This window comes from Dendropsophus ebraccatus, chromosome 5 (genome assembly GCF_027789765.1).
Source record: "Dendropsophus ebraccatus isolate aDenEbr1 chromosome 5, aDenEbr1.pat, whole genome shotgun sequence".
Taxonomy (NCBI): Eukaryota; Metazoa; Chordata; class Amphibia; order Anura; family Hylidae; genus Dendropsophus; species Dendropsophus ebraccatus.
In genome coordinates, this window is record NC_091458.1 from 120,610,624 (window position 1) to 120,626,898 (window position 16,275).

Here is a 16,275-nt window from a genome sequence, read left to right on the forward strand (position 1 = left end):
GTTGAAAACAATGGTGTCTTGCATTATGGATCTCTTATAAGGCTGTGAATTCAAATACACAAGAAAGAAGTGCTGGACTTCTTTCTGTCAGGCTATGTTCACACTCACTTTTTTGAGCCATACAGTAGCTGCTCAAAAAGTCCTAAATGGTCCTTTACGGTTTATTGTGCTAATTTAAACTTGATATTAAAATGGCTTTTGTGCACACATTTAGTGACTTTAAGGTCATAATTAGAGATGAGTGAGCCTGGCCGAGGTTTGGCGTCATATGAACCTGAACAATCGGCCTTTTAATCCCGCTGTATTCCCGCTCCGTAGGGAAGGTGGAGATAGCACGAGTCCCATCTTTAAACAGCAATACAGCCTAGGTCATAGGCTGTATCTCTGTTTTCCAGGGGGGACTTGTGACATAAGTGACATAAGTGTCATCAGGAGGGGGGCAAATGACATTAGCGTCATCAGGAGGAGGGGGCAAATGACATAAGCGTCATCAGGAGGGGGGCAAATGACATTAGCATCATCAGGAGGAGGTGGGGCAAATGACATAAGCGTCATCAGGAGGGGGGCAAGTGACATTAGCATCATCAGGAAGAGGTGGGGCAAATGACATTAGCGTCAACAGGAGGAGGTGGGGCAAATGACATAAGCGTCATCAGGAGGAGGGGCAAATGACATAAGCGTCATCAGGAGGGGGGCAAGTGACATTAGCATCATCAGGAGGAGGTGGGGCAAATGACATAAGCGTCATCAGGAGGGGGGCAAGTGACATTAGCATCATCAGGAAGAGGTGGGGCAAATGACATTAGCGTCAACAGGAGGAGGTGGGGCAAATGACATAAGCGTCATCAGGAGGAGGGGCAAATGACATAAGCGTCATCAGGAGGGGGGCAAGTGACATTAGCGCCATCAGGAGGAGGTGGGGCAAATGACATAAGCGTCATCAGGAGGGGGGCAAATGACATAAGCATCATCAGGAGGGGGCAAATGACATGTGTGATCAGGAGGAGGGGGCAAATGAAATATGCCCTCCTTCTGATGATGCTCTTTGCAAAAAGAAACTAGTTGAGGGGCCATGCAGCTTTTAATATATCATTAAAAGCCTTGGCTATACTATAAGAAGGCTTAGAGAGGACCAATACAGTGGGGCCTATGTTTCATGCAGCCAAAGAGGGTGGTCCAATACTATGTTGGGATAGAGAGGAGGCCTATAATCTATTGAAGCACAGAGAGGGCATTTGGGGCATAGAAGGGGCCTTACTACTATAGGGGAAAATGTTTTATTACTATACGGAGACACAGCACAGAAGACTCCTATTACTATATGGGGTACAGAGTGAACTTTATACTATAATACTATATGGGGTGCAGAAGGGCTGGACTATTGTTTAGAGGCACAGACTGGGCCTAACTGCTTATAAGGGGGTCAAAAAAGGAGCAAGGTTACTGTGTTAAGAAATACACTTGGGGATGATGCTGGAGCAAGGATCCTAAATTATTTGTCTGGTAGATCTTGCAGAGAGGAGTCACGGCCGGAGAAGTCTTCCTGATGGCCGAGCAAGAAAAAGAGAACAAGTTTAAAAACGTCACTTGCAATTCATGCAGAGAAGACAACTCCTGTAAGTCACTGGACGTAATTGCACTATAATCACTCATTTCATAATCATTCTTTTCATTACTAGCTAAAGTGTCACAGCGACATCCGCAGCATCGCCGTGTATGTAAATCAGTCAGAGCAGGAAGGGGCAGTGGGAGGTGCAGCTGTGGCTTGTCTCCGCCTCTGTGACACTTCAGGTGGTAATGGAAAGGTTGATTATAAAAGTTTAGACTAGACTAAAGGTCCTGTCGCTTATATCTTCCCTCACCTGTATTCCAGGATCTATTTCTTTGTACCTGGTATGGACCACACAGATCCATTGTGGATTTGGTGCAGCTGAAATACATAAATATGCAACAACAAATCCACAGCAGATTATATTGTTTTCTATGTGTTGATGGTAGGGTTCATATATTTAATGAAGTAGTGAGCAGAATTTGCTACAGCATGTATAGCACACCGCTATCTATCATATATTGGGGAGGATATATTATGTGGGCTGCTGAGGTTTGAGTGCCAGGGCTGATTTTAAGTCCCAGTCCGGCCCTGACGGTAAGGGTCCTCATGGTCAGACCGCACAGATCACAGTATTACGATACACCTTATTGATATGCCATAAATAATATCACAATCTGTAGCAAACTTCTGACTAGAAGTTTCTACAAAAGGAAACCGTAATGAGTATGCCTGTCTCTGTCTGTACAAGCACTAAACTATATCTTTCTGCACGTAGAGCATCACATCCAATGTATATCCAGTATGTCAATTCTACTGCTGGGACAGATTATTATTTGCTGTGCGTAAACAATGACATTTCCCAATAAAGGAGAGCAGGAAAATAAAAAAAGTGTATAAATTCACAATAGTCTAATAATAATATATTATCTGCATTTGGTTTCTTTGAACAGAGAAAAGACCAAATATTGGCACAGAGGGAGCACGGACCACAGTTTGGCCATGTGTATAAACATAGAAAACAAAAGAGATAGTTATATTTTAAAACTGCTTGTGATAACAACCCCTGTTTATACAAACAAACGTCATTGGACAGCAGCTCTTCTCAGTTTATCCTTCTTTATTTAGCCATATTGCATATAATAAGCAACGTTTTGGCTCGTGATACTGAGCCTTTTTCAAGCTTGAGAAAGGCTCAGTTGGGACTGTGTAGCCTCGATAAGTGTGATCGCTGCTTCCTACCTGGACAGTACATACTATATGTGTGTGTGTGTGTGTGTGTGTAAATAAAAAATAATAAAAAGGCTCATAAGTGACAGCTAGGGAAGCTGTGGTGTTAGTCAGTGGCTAGACGGCCTAGGTTTTATTTTATTGGCAGTGTTGCCTATGTCTTGTGTTTTTTGAACGGATAAATAAAGCTGACTGAGGTCAGTATAAAGCATACAGCGCTGACTGGACTGCAATTTGCGATGTGCCAACCGTCTCAGGCCCAGGAGATGGCGACCCCAGCAAGTGAGTAACCCCCAGATTGTCACATATGGTGGAGGATTGCTGTGGGCAAGAAAATGGCACGTGAAGTTTGTGGCTGGATTTAAAGAGCCTGAAGCCTTATAAGAGGTTGTGTCTCTGTGGAGCAAGAGATATACAGAGACTGTGTTTCTGCTGGATTTAAAGGGCCAGAAGCCTTATGAGAGATTGTGTCCCTGTGGAGAGAGACATACAGAGACTGTTGCTGTGGAGAGAGACATACAGAGACTGTCTTGTCTGGATAAGGCCAGTATTGCTTACGGTTAAAGCTGTTGTTTCTGCTGTTTAAAGAATATAGTTGCCATGGGTCTAGCAGAGGACTATGTCAGACGTATATGGGACATACAGCGCCGTGAAGACATGGCCAAACAGATGGGAGATAACCTTGCGCAGTTTGAAGCAGAGCGGGAGGCTGTTGAGGCCCAACTGCAAAGGACATTGGATAAGCAAGCTCCTGTACAAAGTGCATGTGCTGCTACACCGAGCTGGTGTCCATATACCCGCACTGCACTGCAGGAGGCTGCCCACCAGAAAGTGCAGGGGTCCAAGCCCAGTGGTTGCTGTACCAAGGTCCCAGGTGCATCCTGGTCCGATTCCCCAGATAAAAAGCGTGAGGGTGCCGTCCCTAAGGGCCACCAGCCAGAGCCAGGCTTGAGATGTATGAGAATGGACTGTTGTGTAGTTGGATGTGCTTTTGCCCAGTGCCCAAGTGTTAAAAAGTCACTTCTGCAGAGGAGCCATGATGATGTTGCTAGGAGCAACCAACCCCAACAGCAAGCGGCAGTCACTGAGCAGAGAGCGCCATGTTGGAGATGCATGGGAGCGGGTGTCTGTGCATCTTATTGTCCTCTGGTCAGGAGATCAGAGAAATTTTAACCAAAAACCTGTGAATTGCTGGTGGGTGGCATCCCACTGCTGGTTGACCTGGATTGTCGCCAGGAGGTGTCCAGGGTCCACCCGGATATTATACTGTTTGTGAAGAGTCGACCAGAGCCATATGGTAAGACTATTCTAATTGACTTTAAAACTTGTTATGGGACAGTAAATCATGTGCTGGAGGTCTGTGCGGAGCTTGAGGTGGAGTTCATACTTGGCAGAGACTTTCCTTATTTCTGGCAGTTGTGGGAGGGAGAATCCCCTGTGAAGTGTACTGTACCACTGCCTAAGGGGGAGGAGCCAGGAGAACCATATACACACGTCCCAGAGTTACCAGTGGGTGGAGCCTCACTGTCTTACTGTGTGAACTGTGACCAAAATAAGTCCAAATGTTCAGCGATGCTACCAAGTGAGGAGAAGAATCCTGTGGCTGACAAGACCATCCTCATGTCTGATGAGATTATTGCACAGTCTGAACATGGACTTGAAAAGTCAGATGAACTTAATGATAATGTATTGCATGCAATGTTTATTGAAAATGTCACCCAGCAGTTATGTGATAGCAGTAAGGTAATGTCAGATTTGCTGCCTAACGTGCATTTAACCCATAAGGGCTCGTTCCCACTGAGGAAAGGTAGCGGAATTCCGCGACGGAATTGTCCGCCGCGGAATTCCGCTACCTTATCTCAGTGGGAACGAGCCCTAACTATGTCCCACAACCTGAGCAGGTAAATGATGGGTGTACTACAGCGTTAGTTCCAGTGAATGCAGAGTGTGAACTAACCTTTAAAGCAGAAAAGGCAGTAGAGGGGATTAGCTCTAGTGTGCCCCTAGAGGTCATGATGTGTAATGAAGAGAGGATTGCATGTGATGAAGGTGCAGTGCTGCCCCTAGAGGTCATTGTGTATAAGGACCATAGTATTGCATGGGATGAATGTGCTGTGGCTGAAAACAATATGGAGAGTTTGGTGGCCTTTACTGACACAAGTGAGGCCAATGTGGTTGCTAGTGGCAACCAGATATCTGCTGTAGATAAGGAGGGTGAGAAGACAGTTGACAAGCGTATCGGTTTGCATTATGCCAGGAGAGTCGCCTACAAAGTCAAACAGCATGTGAGAAGTGCGTCACACCTAAACTGCATCCTTCCAGTGAGAGAGGCAAGAAGGCTTTCCATCACCGCTGTGCTAGCCTGCTGTCCAACAAGTATCACAGAAAGAAAAGAAGGGTAAAAAGTGACCAGTGTGAACATGGTTGTAGACAGAAATGTTGCATGGAGATAGTCAGGTGTGCTCGGCCTGGTAGGAAGCCGTATGCACGTGGCTTGACTGAGAGCGCCCCCTGTGTCTATGACAGTAACCCTGGTGTGGATGACTGTGTTACACGGCAGAGCCAGATAGACCTGAGTGGTGGTCACACAGTAGCAGCATCCAGTGAGGTTAGTGATGATGGTCACACAGTAGTAGAACAGCCGCTACTTGTGGTTATAGAGTCTCTTCTTTGTCAGGTCCCAGAAGCTGTTCCTGTGGCTAATGTGAACACGCCTCAAGTAGCAAGTGATGAGATGGTGGCCAGAGAAGGTCCGGCTGAAGAGCTTGTGTTGGGTCACACATTACCTCTTACAGGGAGTCTGGAAGTTGCTGAGGCTGATATAAATGGTAAAGAGGTAACTTTGGAGGAACTGAGTCCTCAGTACACAGATGTGCATGAAGGAGCTGGTGTGAAGACTTTCACTTTGGAGACTGAAAGTGTCTGCAGTCTGTATGTTGCCCTGTCTGGGTTGAGAGGTAGTGAGACCTTTCGGGCAAGGGCTGAGCTGAGTGTCACTCATACAGTCCCATCCAATGTAGCTGGAAGTGAGAGGTTTCATGTTATACATGTTAACATACAACCTGAAAGTTACCAATAAGGGAAACCAAATTGTGAATGAGAATAAGGATTGTCGGCACGCTGAGAATAAGGACTGTGTGCCTGCTGAGAATGGTTCTCAGTACAGCCGTCCAATATATGTCTCCCATAATGGACATGGGCATGAAAGAAATGAATGCCAAAGTGAGAAAGTGGACCATGGTGTTTCTGTGTTATGGAAAATGTGGGGAAAACAAAAACCTCATGAAAAGTGTGGGAGGTGTCCCCAGAAAAAGAAGATGAGGCATGAATGATGTCACATCTTACCCCAATGTAGGACCTTTGACCCAGGTGGGGGTGTTAATAAAGTGACAAGTCCTCGGCCTTTGTCAGGGGGGGAGGATATGTGGCACGGTGGGGCTGTAAGAGGCAGTTCTATGCTTCTGGAGTGGGAATTTGAGTTCAGGTGGAGCTCCTGGTCCAGATACTCCACTCCAGCCCTAGAGCTAATGAGGCTCTGAAACCACCTGGTGGAGCTCTATTAGAGACTCCAAAGCTTCCCAGGTGATGGCTCCCAGGGTGGGAGAACACAGGCAGTGCTAGGCCTGTGGGAGCTGCAGACAAGAAGTCTGGGTGAGACGGGCTCATAAGTGACAGCTAGGGAAGCTGTGGTGTTAGTCAGTGGCTAGACGGCCTAGGTTTTATTTTATTGGCAGTGTTGCCTATGTTTTGTGTTTTTTGAACGGATAAATAAAGCTGACTGAGGTCAGTATAAAGCATACAGCGCTGACTGGACTGCAATTTGCGATGTGCCAACCATCTCAGGCCCAGGAGATGGCGACCCCAGCAAGTGAGTAACCCCCAGATTGTCACAATATATATATAATTTTTCCTACAGTGGCTCTTTAATTCCTTCAATGCACTACAAAATATTCCACAATTGCTTTTTTTTTTTTTTTTTAACTTATGTCAAGGAATAGTTTCTTGTGTGATCCACTTTTCCATCTGTAACAAATCAATTCCTTCCTTACTATCCCCTTTTCTCTTCTTACACTGTATGTGCATGCTGCGGCTAAATCATATCTAGTTTGCTATTCATTTGATTTGATAGCTTGGCAGGTTCTATGAGCAACATATATTATTCTGGGGAAGTGGTAGACCATAGCGACATTCGCTTATATCTCACCACAAACATCTGGAAGCAGATCAAATTCCCTACTTGCCTGACGATACTTTTTTTTTTTTTTTTTTTTACCTCCACAGGCGACTGAAGTCCATGCTGTTCTGAAATCACAGTTGAAACCCCAAGCAAATCTCATTCATACAAAGCGCAGGCTAGAAATAGAAGCCTCAGACTTCAGTTTAGAGTTTTTATTTTAATTTAAAGAGTATTTTGTTTGTTATATTGGTCTATTACATTGGTAATAGATGCTGAATGGTAGCTGCTAATTGCAGCCATTAAGGCTATGTTCACACTATGTAAAAAACAGGGCCTTATTTCATAACAACGGCCGTAATTATGCAAACAACGGCCGTTATTTGTGAAATAATGAATTACGGCTGTGTTTTTTACGTAGTGTGAACCCGGCCTAAAAGTACAAGGCAGGTTATTACCTAATTTTCCAGTGATCACAAATGGCCTATAAATCTTTGGTATGCAAAGTCTCCTCTTATATTACAATGCCTGCATAACATTCTCTGTAATCTGTTTTAAGAACCAGAAAGATCAGCATGCTCTGGGTTATAGATTTTACCCAGATAGGAGAATGATACCAATCTGTAATCCAGTGCATGGAATTGTGTAAAGTGTATACAATCAGAACTGAAATAGTACGCCGGTATTACAGTGGGACATACAGTTAGCAATGCTGTATCTGTAGCTGCAATCAATTCAGGTCTCTGGGATTATTACCCGCAACTAGATGTGCAAATCCAATACCAATTGGGCAACAATCAATTTCCTTTCATCTGGGAAAAAAATTGTATAAAAATACTACATTTTATAAACAGTCGCGGTGCCAGAATGATAGGAAAGCACATGCTCTGCAGCATGTATACAAGGTGAATTCCAGGTAGCGACCGTCAAATTAATGTTCGTGTCTTTAATTCATGGCTGTAATTGTGTGAACAGCGGTCGATATTTTGAGTTGTTCACACATAGTACTTTTTTCACTGTCCTTTAATTAAAAGATCCATTGATTTTAATACAAAGAGACCCTTTCTGCAGGTTTCTGCTGTTCTATCTAAGAGTAGCATAAAGAAGTGACAGAGAAGCTGAACAGAATGATGTATCACTTACATTGTTCTGTGTAGCTGATCCAGAGATATCCTCCTGAATAACATGGACAATAAGTAGTCCTCTCCATTATATGCATGAGCCCAGTAGTCTTGGATATTCATGAGAAGCAGAAAACTCCGCCTACCAGCTGCTGATTGGCAGTTATCTATCCATACTGTGTATAAGCAGTCAGCTGTCAATCAGCAGCTGGAGGGCGGGGGGAGGGGTGTGGCAAGAATCCTATTCTCCTGCATATTAGGAGAACGGCTGAACAGAATGATAAAAGTAATACACTTCTGTCACTAGTTTATGCTGCCCTCATTTACGGCAGCATAAACCTGGTGACAGATTCCCTTTAAAGACACACCCAAAAGGACCATCTTTGACCTAGAATAATGTTTCAATGGCAGTTATTGCAATGACGGCCACTGGAACATGCTAAACCACTGCCGTTGTATGGTATTCAAAACTAAAGATGATCGAACAGCGCTGATGTTCAGGTTTGTACGAACTCTAACCATCGGTATTTGACTCCCGCAGTCTTCCCTTTCTGTGGGGAAGGTGGAGACAGCCCGAATCCCGCCTGGAAAAAAGGAATACAACCTATGGCCCAGGCTGTATTCCTGTTTTCCAGGAGGGACTCGGGCTGTCTCCACCTTCCCCACAGAATGGGAAGACTGTGGGAGTCAAATACCGATAGTCCAAGTTCGTACGAATCTTAACATCAGCCCTGTTCAATCATCTCTATTCAAAACAACATTCGTTATTTTGAGTATGTGAACATAGCCTTACAGCGATCCAGTGTTACAACATCCCAGTCATATGGAAAGTGAAAGACACAGACAGCAGCTATGCCTATGTAATTTCAAGATGGCAAATTGGTGTTGATGGGACATTTGCCTACGGATGACTTGATGTTCACACTCAAATATAAAATGTCACAAAAAGTAGAGGTTTATATTTTTAAATAATGGCGACAGTAAGGCTATGTTTTCACTTCAAGAACATATGGGCTATATATCACTATATAGATGGCCGCTAATAACCGTCATGATCGTTATTAGCGGATATCTACATTATGAGCCTAACGTAGCTTAAAACAAATCCTGCAATCAGCAATAACAGGACTAAATCCCTCTCTTTTCACAGCATATTTTTCCACCCAAGTGACAAACAACTTAAAAAGACCAAAAGCTGCAAACATGAATAATTTACCAGTATTTCTTCAATATTTCCCCCTCATCACTAAAGTGCTAAAAGCAAAGTGCAGGAAAATGGCCATTTTGTTGAAAACCTTAATACTCACAGTATTCAATGCCCAGCACAATGTCCCTGAAGTATACCCGAGCCTGTTCTTCTGAAAATGCGTGGTCACTTGGCACCTCCATGACTGGCCTGGGAGGAGAAAAACTTTTATTAAATCTACAATACATCCAAAAATAGGAATTGTATGGGCTTAAAGTGTTACACACAGTATACCAATATGTTGCACATAATTTATCATACAGAGTCGGAAGGTTTACACTCATGCTTTATATTATATCACTGACTGTATAACTCTAGCCAGAAATTTGCCAGATTTCTATCAACAGAGAAGGAGTCTACAGTGGTTTCTTATGTTACAATGGCCTTAGGTTATAATATTTGCAATATACAATCTACTTGCAATATACTGGGTAATTGCAATTAGAAACTGCATTCAACGTGTAACGGTAAGGCAATGTTCCCACTAATGGAGCATAGTGGGGAAAGGCGGATGTGCCGGGGAATTGCCTGGATTTTTCAGCCAACCAGTATTGGCATTTGGCTGGGTTCATACAACGTCTTTTTTTGCCCGTTCGGCAGCCAAAAATAACGTCCGTAATTTCAAAATAACTGACATTATTTGACCTCAAAATGAAGGATGTCCACAAAGGCGGCTGTCCGACAGCCAAAAAAAGATGCCAAAGACAGCCAAAAGATAGCCTTTGAGTGGTGAAAGTCTGTATTACTGAAGTCCAGACACTCACTATCTGTAGCACCTTTCTGTTGTACATGTGCTGTACTGCTCTTCAGCCGTGCTTTCATAACAGAGTTTTCTGGGACCATCACAACTTCCTTTATTAGCTACCTTAGTTTATAAAAGATTATTTACCGTATTGGAATAGATACTAATGAAATTCTTCTCCTTATATCACCACCATGATATACAGTGGTACCTTGGTTTAAGAGTAACTTGGTTTAAGAGCGTTTTGGTTTAAGAGCTCACATTTTTTTCAAAATTGTGACTTGGTTTAAGAGCATTGCTTGGGTTTAAGTGGGGGAGGGGCAAGGCCTGCATAGCGGGGTCTACAGCACTGTACTCTGACCCAGGAAGTCTCCCTCACCTTCCAAATCATAGCAGATCCACTTCAGGCTGGGGCTTGCATCAGGGGACAGGACTGTGGGGGTAATCACTCCATAGCTGTAACCAGGGCCGCTTTAACCAGAGGGCACATGGTGCATGTGTACTGGGCCCACTGGTTAAAGGGGCCCCCCCCGAGCAGGCCGGCCGTTGCTATGTGCGACCAATGCGGTCGCACAGGGCTCTGGCCACCAGCCTGTCAGGGGGGAGCGCCATGGATGGGTAATCTACTTACCCCTCCATGGCGCCCCCTGCAGGGCCCCCCCCGCCCGCCGCTGCCCCCGCCCGCCTGCTGCCACTGCGGCGCTTCAGCGCTGCAGCAGCAGCGACACTGACAGAGAGGGAGCCAATGGCAGTCACTCTTGTGGCCGCACTTCCTGCAGTCACAAGAGGCCTCACTCTCCCTCTAGCGCCCGACGTCACTGGAGCGTCGGCGCGAGGGTAAGGGGAGTGCAGCCTCTTGTGACCGCAGGAAGTGCGGCCACAAGAGGGAAGAGAAGAGGAACGCGTGGACCTAGGTGAGTAAGTGTTTTTTTTTTTTCAATGTTGTATGGGAGGGGGAGCTATATACTATGGGGGAGCACAGGGGAGCTATATACTATGGGGGAGCACAGGGGAGCTATATACTATGGGGGAGCACAGGGGAGCTATATACTACTGGGGAGCACAGGGGTCTATATACTATGGGGAGCACAGGGAAGCTATATACTAGGGGGGAGCACAGGGGAGCTATATACTACTGGGGAGCACAGGGGAGCTATATACTACTGGGGAGCACAGGGGGCTATATACTATGGGGGAGCACAGGGGGCTATATACTATGGGGGAGCACAGGGGGCTATATACTATGGGGGAGCACAGGGGAGCTATATACTATTGGGGAGCACAGGGGAGCTATATACTATTGGGGAGCACAGGGGTCTATATACTATGGGGGAGAGCACAGGGGGGCTATATATTATGGAGAGCACAGGGGGGCTATATACTATTGGGCAGAGCACAGGGGGGCTATATACTATTGGGGGGAGCACAGGGGGGCTATATACTATTGTGGGAGAGCATAGGGGTCTATATACTATTGGAGAGCACAGGGGGGCTATATACTATTGTGGGAGAGCATAGGGGTCTATATACTATTGGAGAGCACAGGGGGGCTATATACTATTGTGGGAGAGCATAGGGGTCTATATACTATTGGAGAGCACAGGGGGGCTATATACTATTGTGGGAGCACAGGGGGGCTATATACTATTGTGGGAGAGCACAGGGGGGGCTATATACTACTGGGGAGAGTGCACAGGGGGCTATATACTATTGTGGGTGAGCACAGGGGGGGCTATATACTACTGGGGAGAGTGCACAGGGGGGCTATATACTAATGGGGGAGCGCACAGCAGGACTGTAAATAACTAGAGGAGCACATGAGGGTCTATATACTACAGGGACACCTTAAAACTATGGAGGCACAGAGGGGTGTAACTATGTAGGGGTACAGAGGGGTGTTACTACTGTATAGGGGTATAAGGGACCTAACTACTGGATGTGTTGGAGCCTAAAATATTTGTCTGGCAGATTCTGGAGAGAAGATTCACAGCCAGGAGAAGACTTCAAGGTGGCCCAGGCTGGATGAAGAGAAAAAGAAAAGGTGACAGACTCTGATCGGAGAAGACGCCCCCGGTGAGTCACTGGATGTAACTGCACTCTGTTATAGGGTTGTAGTGTTAGGGGTCATGATGTGGCGGTATTATGTAATGGTATCATTGGTGATAACTTTCTATTTTGTTTAGTGCAGTTTTTATGTAATATGTAATCACTGTATGGTGGAAATAGTGTTATAAGGTAACTACTGTATGTATTGGGGCTCTTGATACAGTGTGGGGGCAAATTATACAATGTGCCGAAAGGGAAGGGGGGGGGGCCCACTCTTGAGGGCTGTGCACTGGGCCCACCAATGTATTAAAACGGCCCTGGCTGTAACCCCTCTCTCACTGGACAGAGAGTGCTGCTATACTGTGCCCACATCTGTCCTGCTCATTCCTTCATGCTCCCTGCAGTCTCTGTCAGTCCTGGTTGGTCCATGCTGAACACACACCCCTTCCCCATTGCTGTCATGTGACCACACAGACCTCTGACAGCAGCCCTGCTTCTCTATTCTAGCCTATTGTACTACGCTACTGCATTATAGGGATCTGCAGTTTCATCCTGTATTTACAAACTGCTGCTGTTTTTCAGGTTTATGCACTTACTATACATTATACTCCACATGCTGATTGCTATACTGTACAGTAACTTCAGCTGTTTTTCATTGTTTATTTGTTTTACATGTTATTCAGAATATTAAATCATTACTTTTGGGTTGTGGAACCAATTGTCTGCATTTCAATGATTTCCTATGGGAAAATATGCTTTAGTTTAGGAGTGGATTTGGATTACAAGCATGGTCCCGGAACGAATTATGCTCGTAATCCAAGGCACCACTGTACTTTAAAAAACCTTATTAGGCTATGTTCACACATAGTAATTCCGTCAGTTTTTTAGTCAGCCTTTTTCAACTAAAATCAGGAATGGGATGAAAACACACAAGCTGTGCAAATCTTTCCATTGCAATATAAATGGATAAAAACTGCCACTTCCCCGGATTTAAAGTGCGTGCAAATTAGGGGCCTGCCACCCCAATGGCAATGTCCAATGTAAACACACACACAAATGCAGTTGCGATTTTTTTTTTTTTTTTTTTTTTTTTTTTTTTTTTTTTTTTTTTTTTATATATGCAAAGAATTTTTCTCATCTTACATGCGGTAAACATTATCACCCTTAGTGCAAAATATCGCTTGTAAACGGGGAAGACATGAATAAAGTCCACGGCTCACATGGAGCTCTTACGGTCCTCTCGGAACAGGGTCTTGGCGTCCGCGTTCACATGCTGCGACGTTTCGAGTGTTCTCACTCTTTCTCAAGCATCAAATCTTTCCATTATAATTATAACAAACTACTTTTGTGCTTGTTTTAATATCATACAGTCTTTAGGAAACAAATTTATAGCTCAGACATCACCATGTTCTGTTGGTGAGTGCAAGTGGAAGAAAATTTAAAGTGAGTCATAGGGAAACGCTAATCTGAAAAAAAAAAAAAAGCAATCTATCCTATAAATCTAGACACAGCAGTAGACATATACAGTATGCATCAATTTAAAATCAGCAAACATTAAAACATGGACACTATACACAAGGGTTTACATACCCTTTGCGCAGAAGATCGAATACTGCAGAAAAACAAAAAAAAGTGAATAAATAATTATGTTTATTTGCAGGATCATAAATTAATCATATATACTGTACAGACATATAAGGATAATTTCATATGTACAGGATCCGCAGCAGATTTGATGCTGCAGATATCAATGTAACTAAATGACTGAACACAGCATCAAATTGCTGCAGATCCTGTATGTGTGAACATACCCTTAAAGTGTACCTGTCATAACTTTCAAAATCTCAATCAGCAGTAGATGTGATATAAAGCAAGCTTGCAATATACATTTATTATTTTTTTGTTGCTATCCTGCTGTAAAACAAAGCTGAACTTCAGAACTCCAGGTCCAGTCTCCCGAAGGCAGATTCTCTGACTGGTTGAAATAAACACAGGAATTCCAGACAGTACAGAGAGTCACGGCTCAATGTGTCCATCAATCACATGACTGCCTTCTCTCTGTGAGCGCTAAGATGGCCTGGTATATACAGGACTTCCTGTTTTCTGACTGCTTGAGAAAAAAAAAAAAAGAGTCAGAAAACAGGAAGTGCCGTGTTCTCCATGATAACTAAAAAGATTATCTAAATTGCAAACTTGCTTTATATCACATCTACTGTTGATTTATATTTTAAAAGTTATAACGACAGGTACACTTTAAGGGGAACAGCAGGTTTACCCCTCTGCAGCTCCATACCTGATGATTGCACTGCTGTGCTTGTTGTTTCTGTCAGTCCCGCATTTTTTGTGTGTCTGATTGAGATCATATATGCAAACGTGCTGGTTAGGAGGATCTTACTGCTAGGATTAAGGAACTGAGGTCTTTAGAACATTTTTCTGCATCTCTCAATAATAAAATTAATATTTCAATGTAGTGTGGTCTCCTTGGGACTCTTGCTAAATGGCCACTCTTAGAGCCCTTTTACACGGACCAAATATAAGCAAAGAGCGTTCTTAGCAAAAAAATCAGCAACAGGCGATGTGTGGGAAAACGCCCACTTGAAAACAGCTCGCATGTTTTGAGCGGCGCTGTAAATGGGAGATGTGTGGCCAATAACAATCAATGTTAAAGGAGAAGTTCTGGGAAATAAACAAACTTATCTGTCCTCGTGCCCCAGAGAGCTGCTCCTGGGTCCAGTTGACAGCCGTTGGCCTCCTGCAGCTCTTCCAGCTGTAACGTCATGTACCTGGCTGAGTGACTGCTTGCTTAGCCAATCAGTAACTCAGGCAGGACAGTGTACCAAGCACTGACTGGCTCAGCGGGCAATCGCTCAGGCGGGCTATGATGTTGCAGCTGGAAGAGCCAGCTATGTGACGTACCTGGATTCCAGTCGATAATGACATTGGCGGCCATCGGTGGGACCCAGGAGTAGCGCTACAGAAGGTAAGTTTACTTCTCAATTTTAACATTTTTCTTTGAAGTCACCATGTTTTTGTAGCGCTCACAACCCCTTTATTATGATTTTTAGTTCTCCTCTATCACTAGTCCACCCACTTCTTAGGTGGCCACTATACCAATATCATAGCATTAGCCTAGTCATCTATTCATATCAGTTCCAATGAGTTACTCATGTGTATATTTGAACTGTACTTTAATTTTTAATTTAATTTATTTGCATTGTTACTTTTACAAACTTTATTAAAAATGTCAGTCTAACCCATGCAAGATTTCCAGCTTGTACATTTACATTTCACAAAGAAAACAATATTTCATATTATCACATTCAGGAAACCCAGTGTATCATGAACTCAAATCAAACCCAGGGACTGGGTGCTGTTTAGGGTCCAGAAACAGTTTTATTTTGCTTATATTTATATGCTTGTGTTCGTTTTTTTTTTTTTTTTTTTTTTTTTAAATGTCCATTAGGTTCGAGCTTATTTCTTTTTATATCTAAATGTTGTTAGATAAATGTCTAGCTCTTTTGGGTTAATCATTTTATAGTTCCTGTACTGACACTATATCCTCTTACACATGATAGAAACTCTGTTCCTTCATGCTTAAGTTAAAGGGGTTGTGCGGCGCTAAAAAATTATTCACAGAATAACACACATTACAAAGTTATACAACTTTGTAATGTATGTTATGTCTGTGAATTGCCCCCTTCCCCGTGTCCCACTGTCCCCCCTCCGCCGTGTCATAACTGTGCTCAGCCAATCGCGGCTGAGCCCAGTTATGACGCGGCGGAGCGGGGACGGCAGTAGCGATTCGGCCGTGCGTCTGAAGAGGACGTTTGGTACAAGATGGCGGACGGCCTCGACACGGATCAGGTACTGTATATTGCACCACACACTTCCGGGTACACGGGTGGGGGTGGTGGGACACGGGGAAGGGGGCGATTCACAGACATAACATACATTACAAAGTTGTATAACTTTGTAATGTGTGTTATTCTGTGAATAATTTTTTAGCGCCGCACTACCCCTTTAAGCAAATTGTACATTTCTTGTAATTCATTACTTAAGGTTCACACATAGCGTTTAGTTAGCGCAATTACGCATTTCGCAGCAGAATATCTATGCGCTATCTTTGCGCTAACGCCATTTGCCATGCGAGATCAGGACTGTGATAAT

At 44.0% G+C, this 16,275-nt stretch overlaps 1 protein-coding gene across 4 annotated transcripts in view; it reads right to left on the minus strand.

Annotated features, from left to right (window-relative positions):
* The window catches only part of CAMKK1 (calcium/calmodulin dependent protein kinase kinase 1), a 158,298-nt gene that overhangs the window by 48,895 nt on the left and 93,128 nt on the right, over positions 1-16,275 (minus strand). For all 4 annotated transcript variants that reach the window (XM_069971140.1, XM_069971137.1, XM_069971138.1 and 1 more), the window contains exons 8-9: positions 13,699-13,720; positions 9,382-9,470 (exon numbers count right to left, since the gene is read on the minus strand). In XM_069971140.1, coding sequence (XP_069827241.1) covers positions 9,382-9,470; positions 13,699-13,720 — 111 coding nt within the window. The remainder of the gene's footprint in view (positions 1-9,381; positions 9,471-13,698; positions 13,721-16,275) is intronic.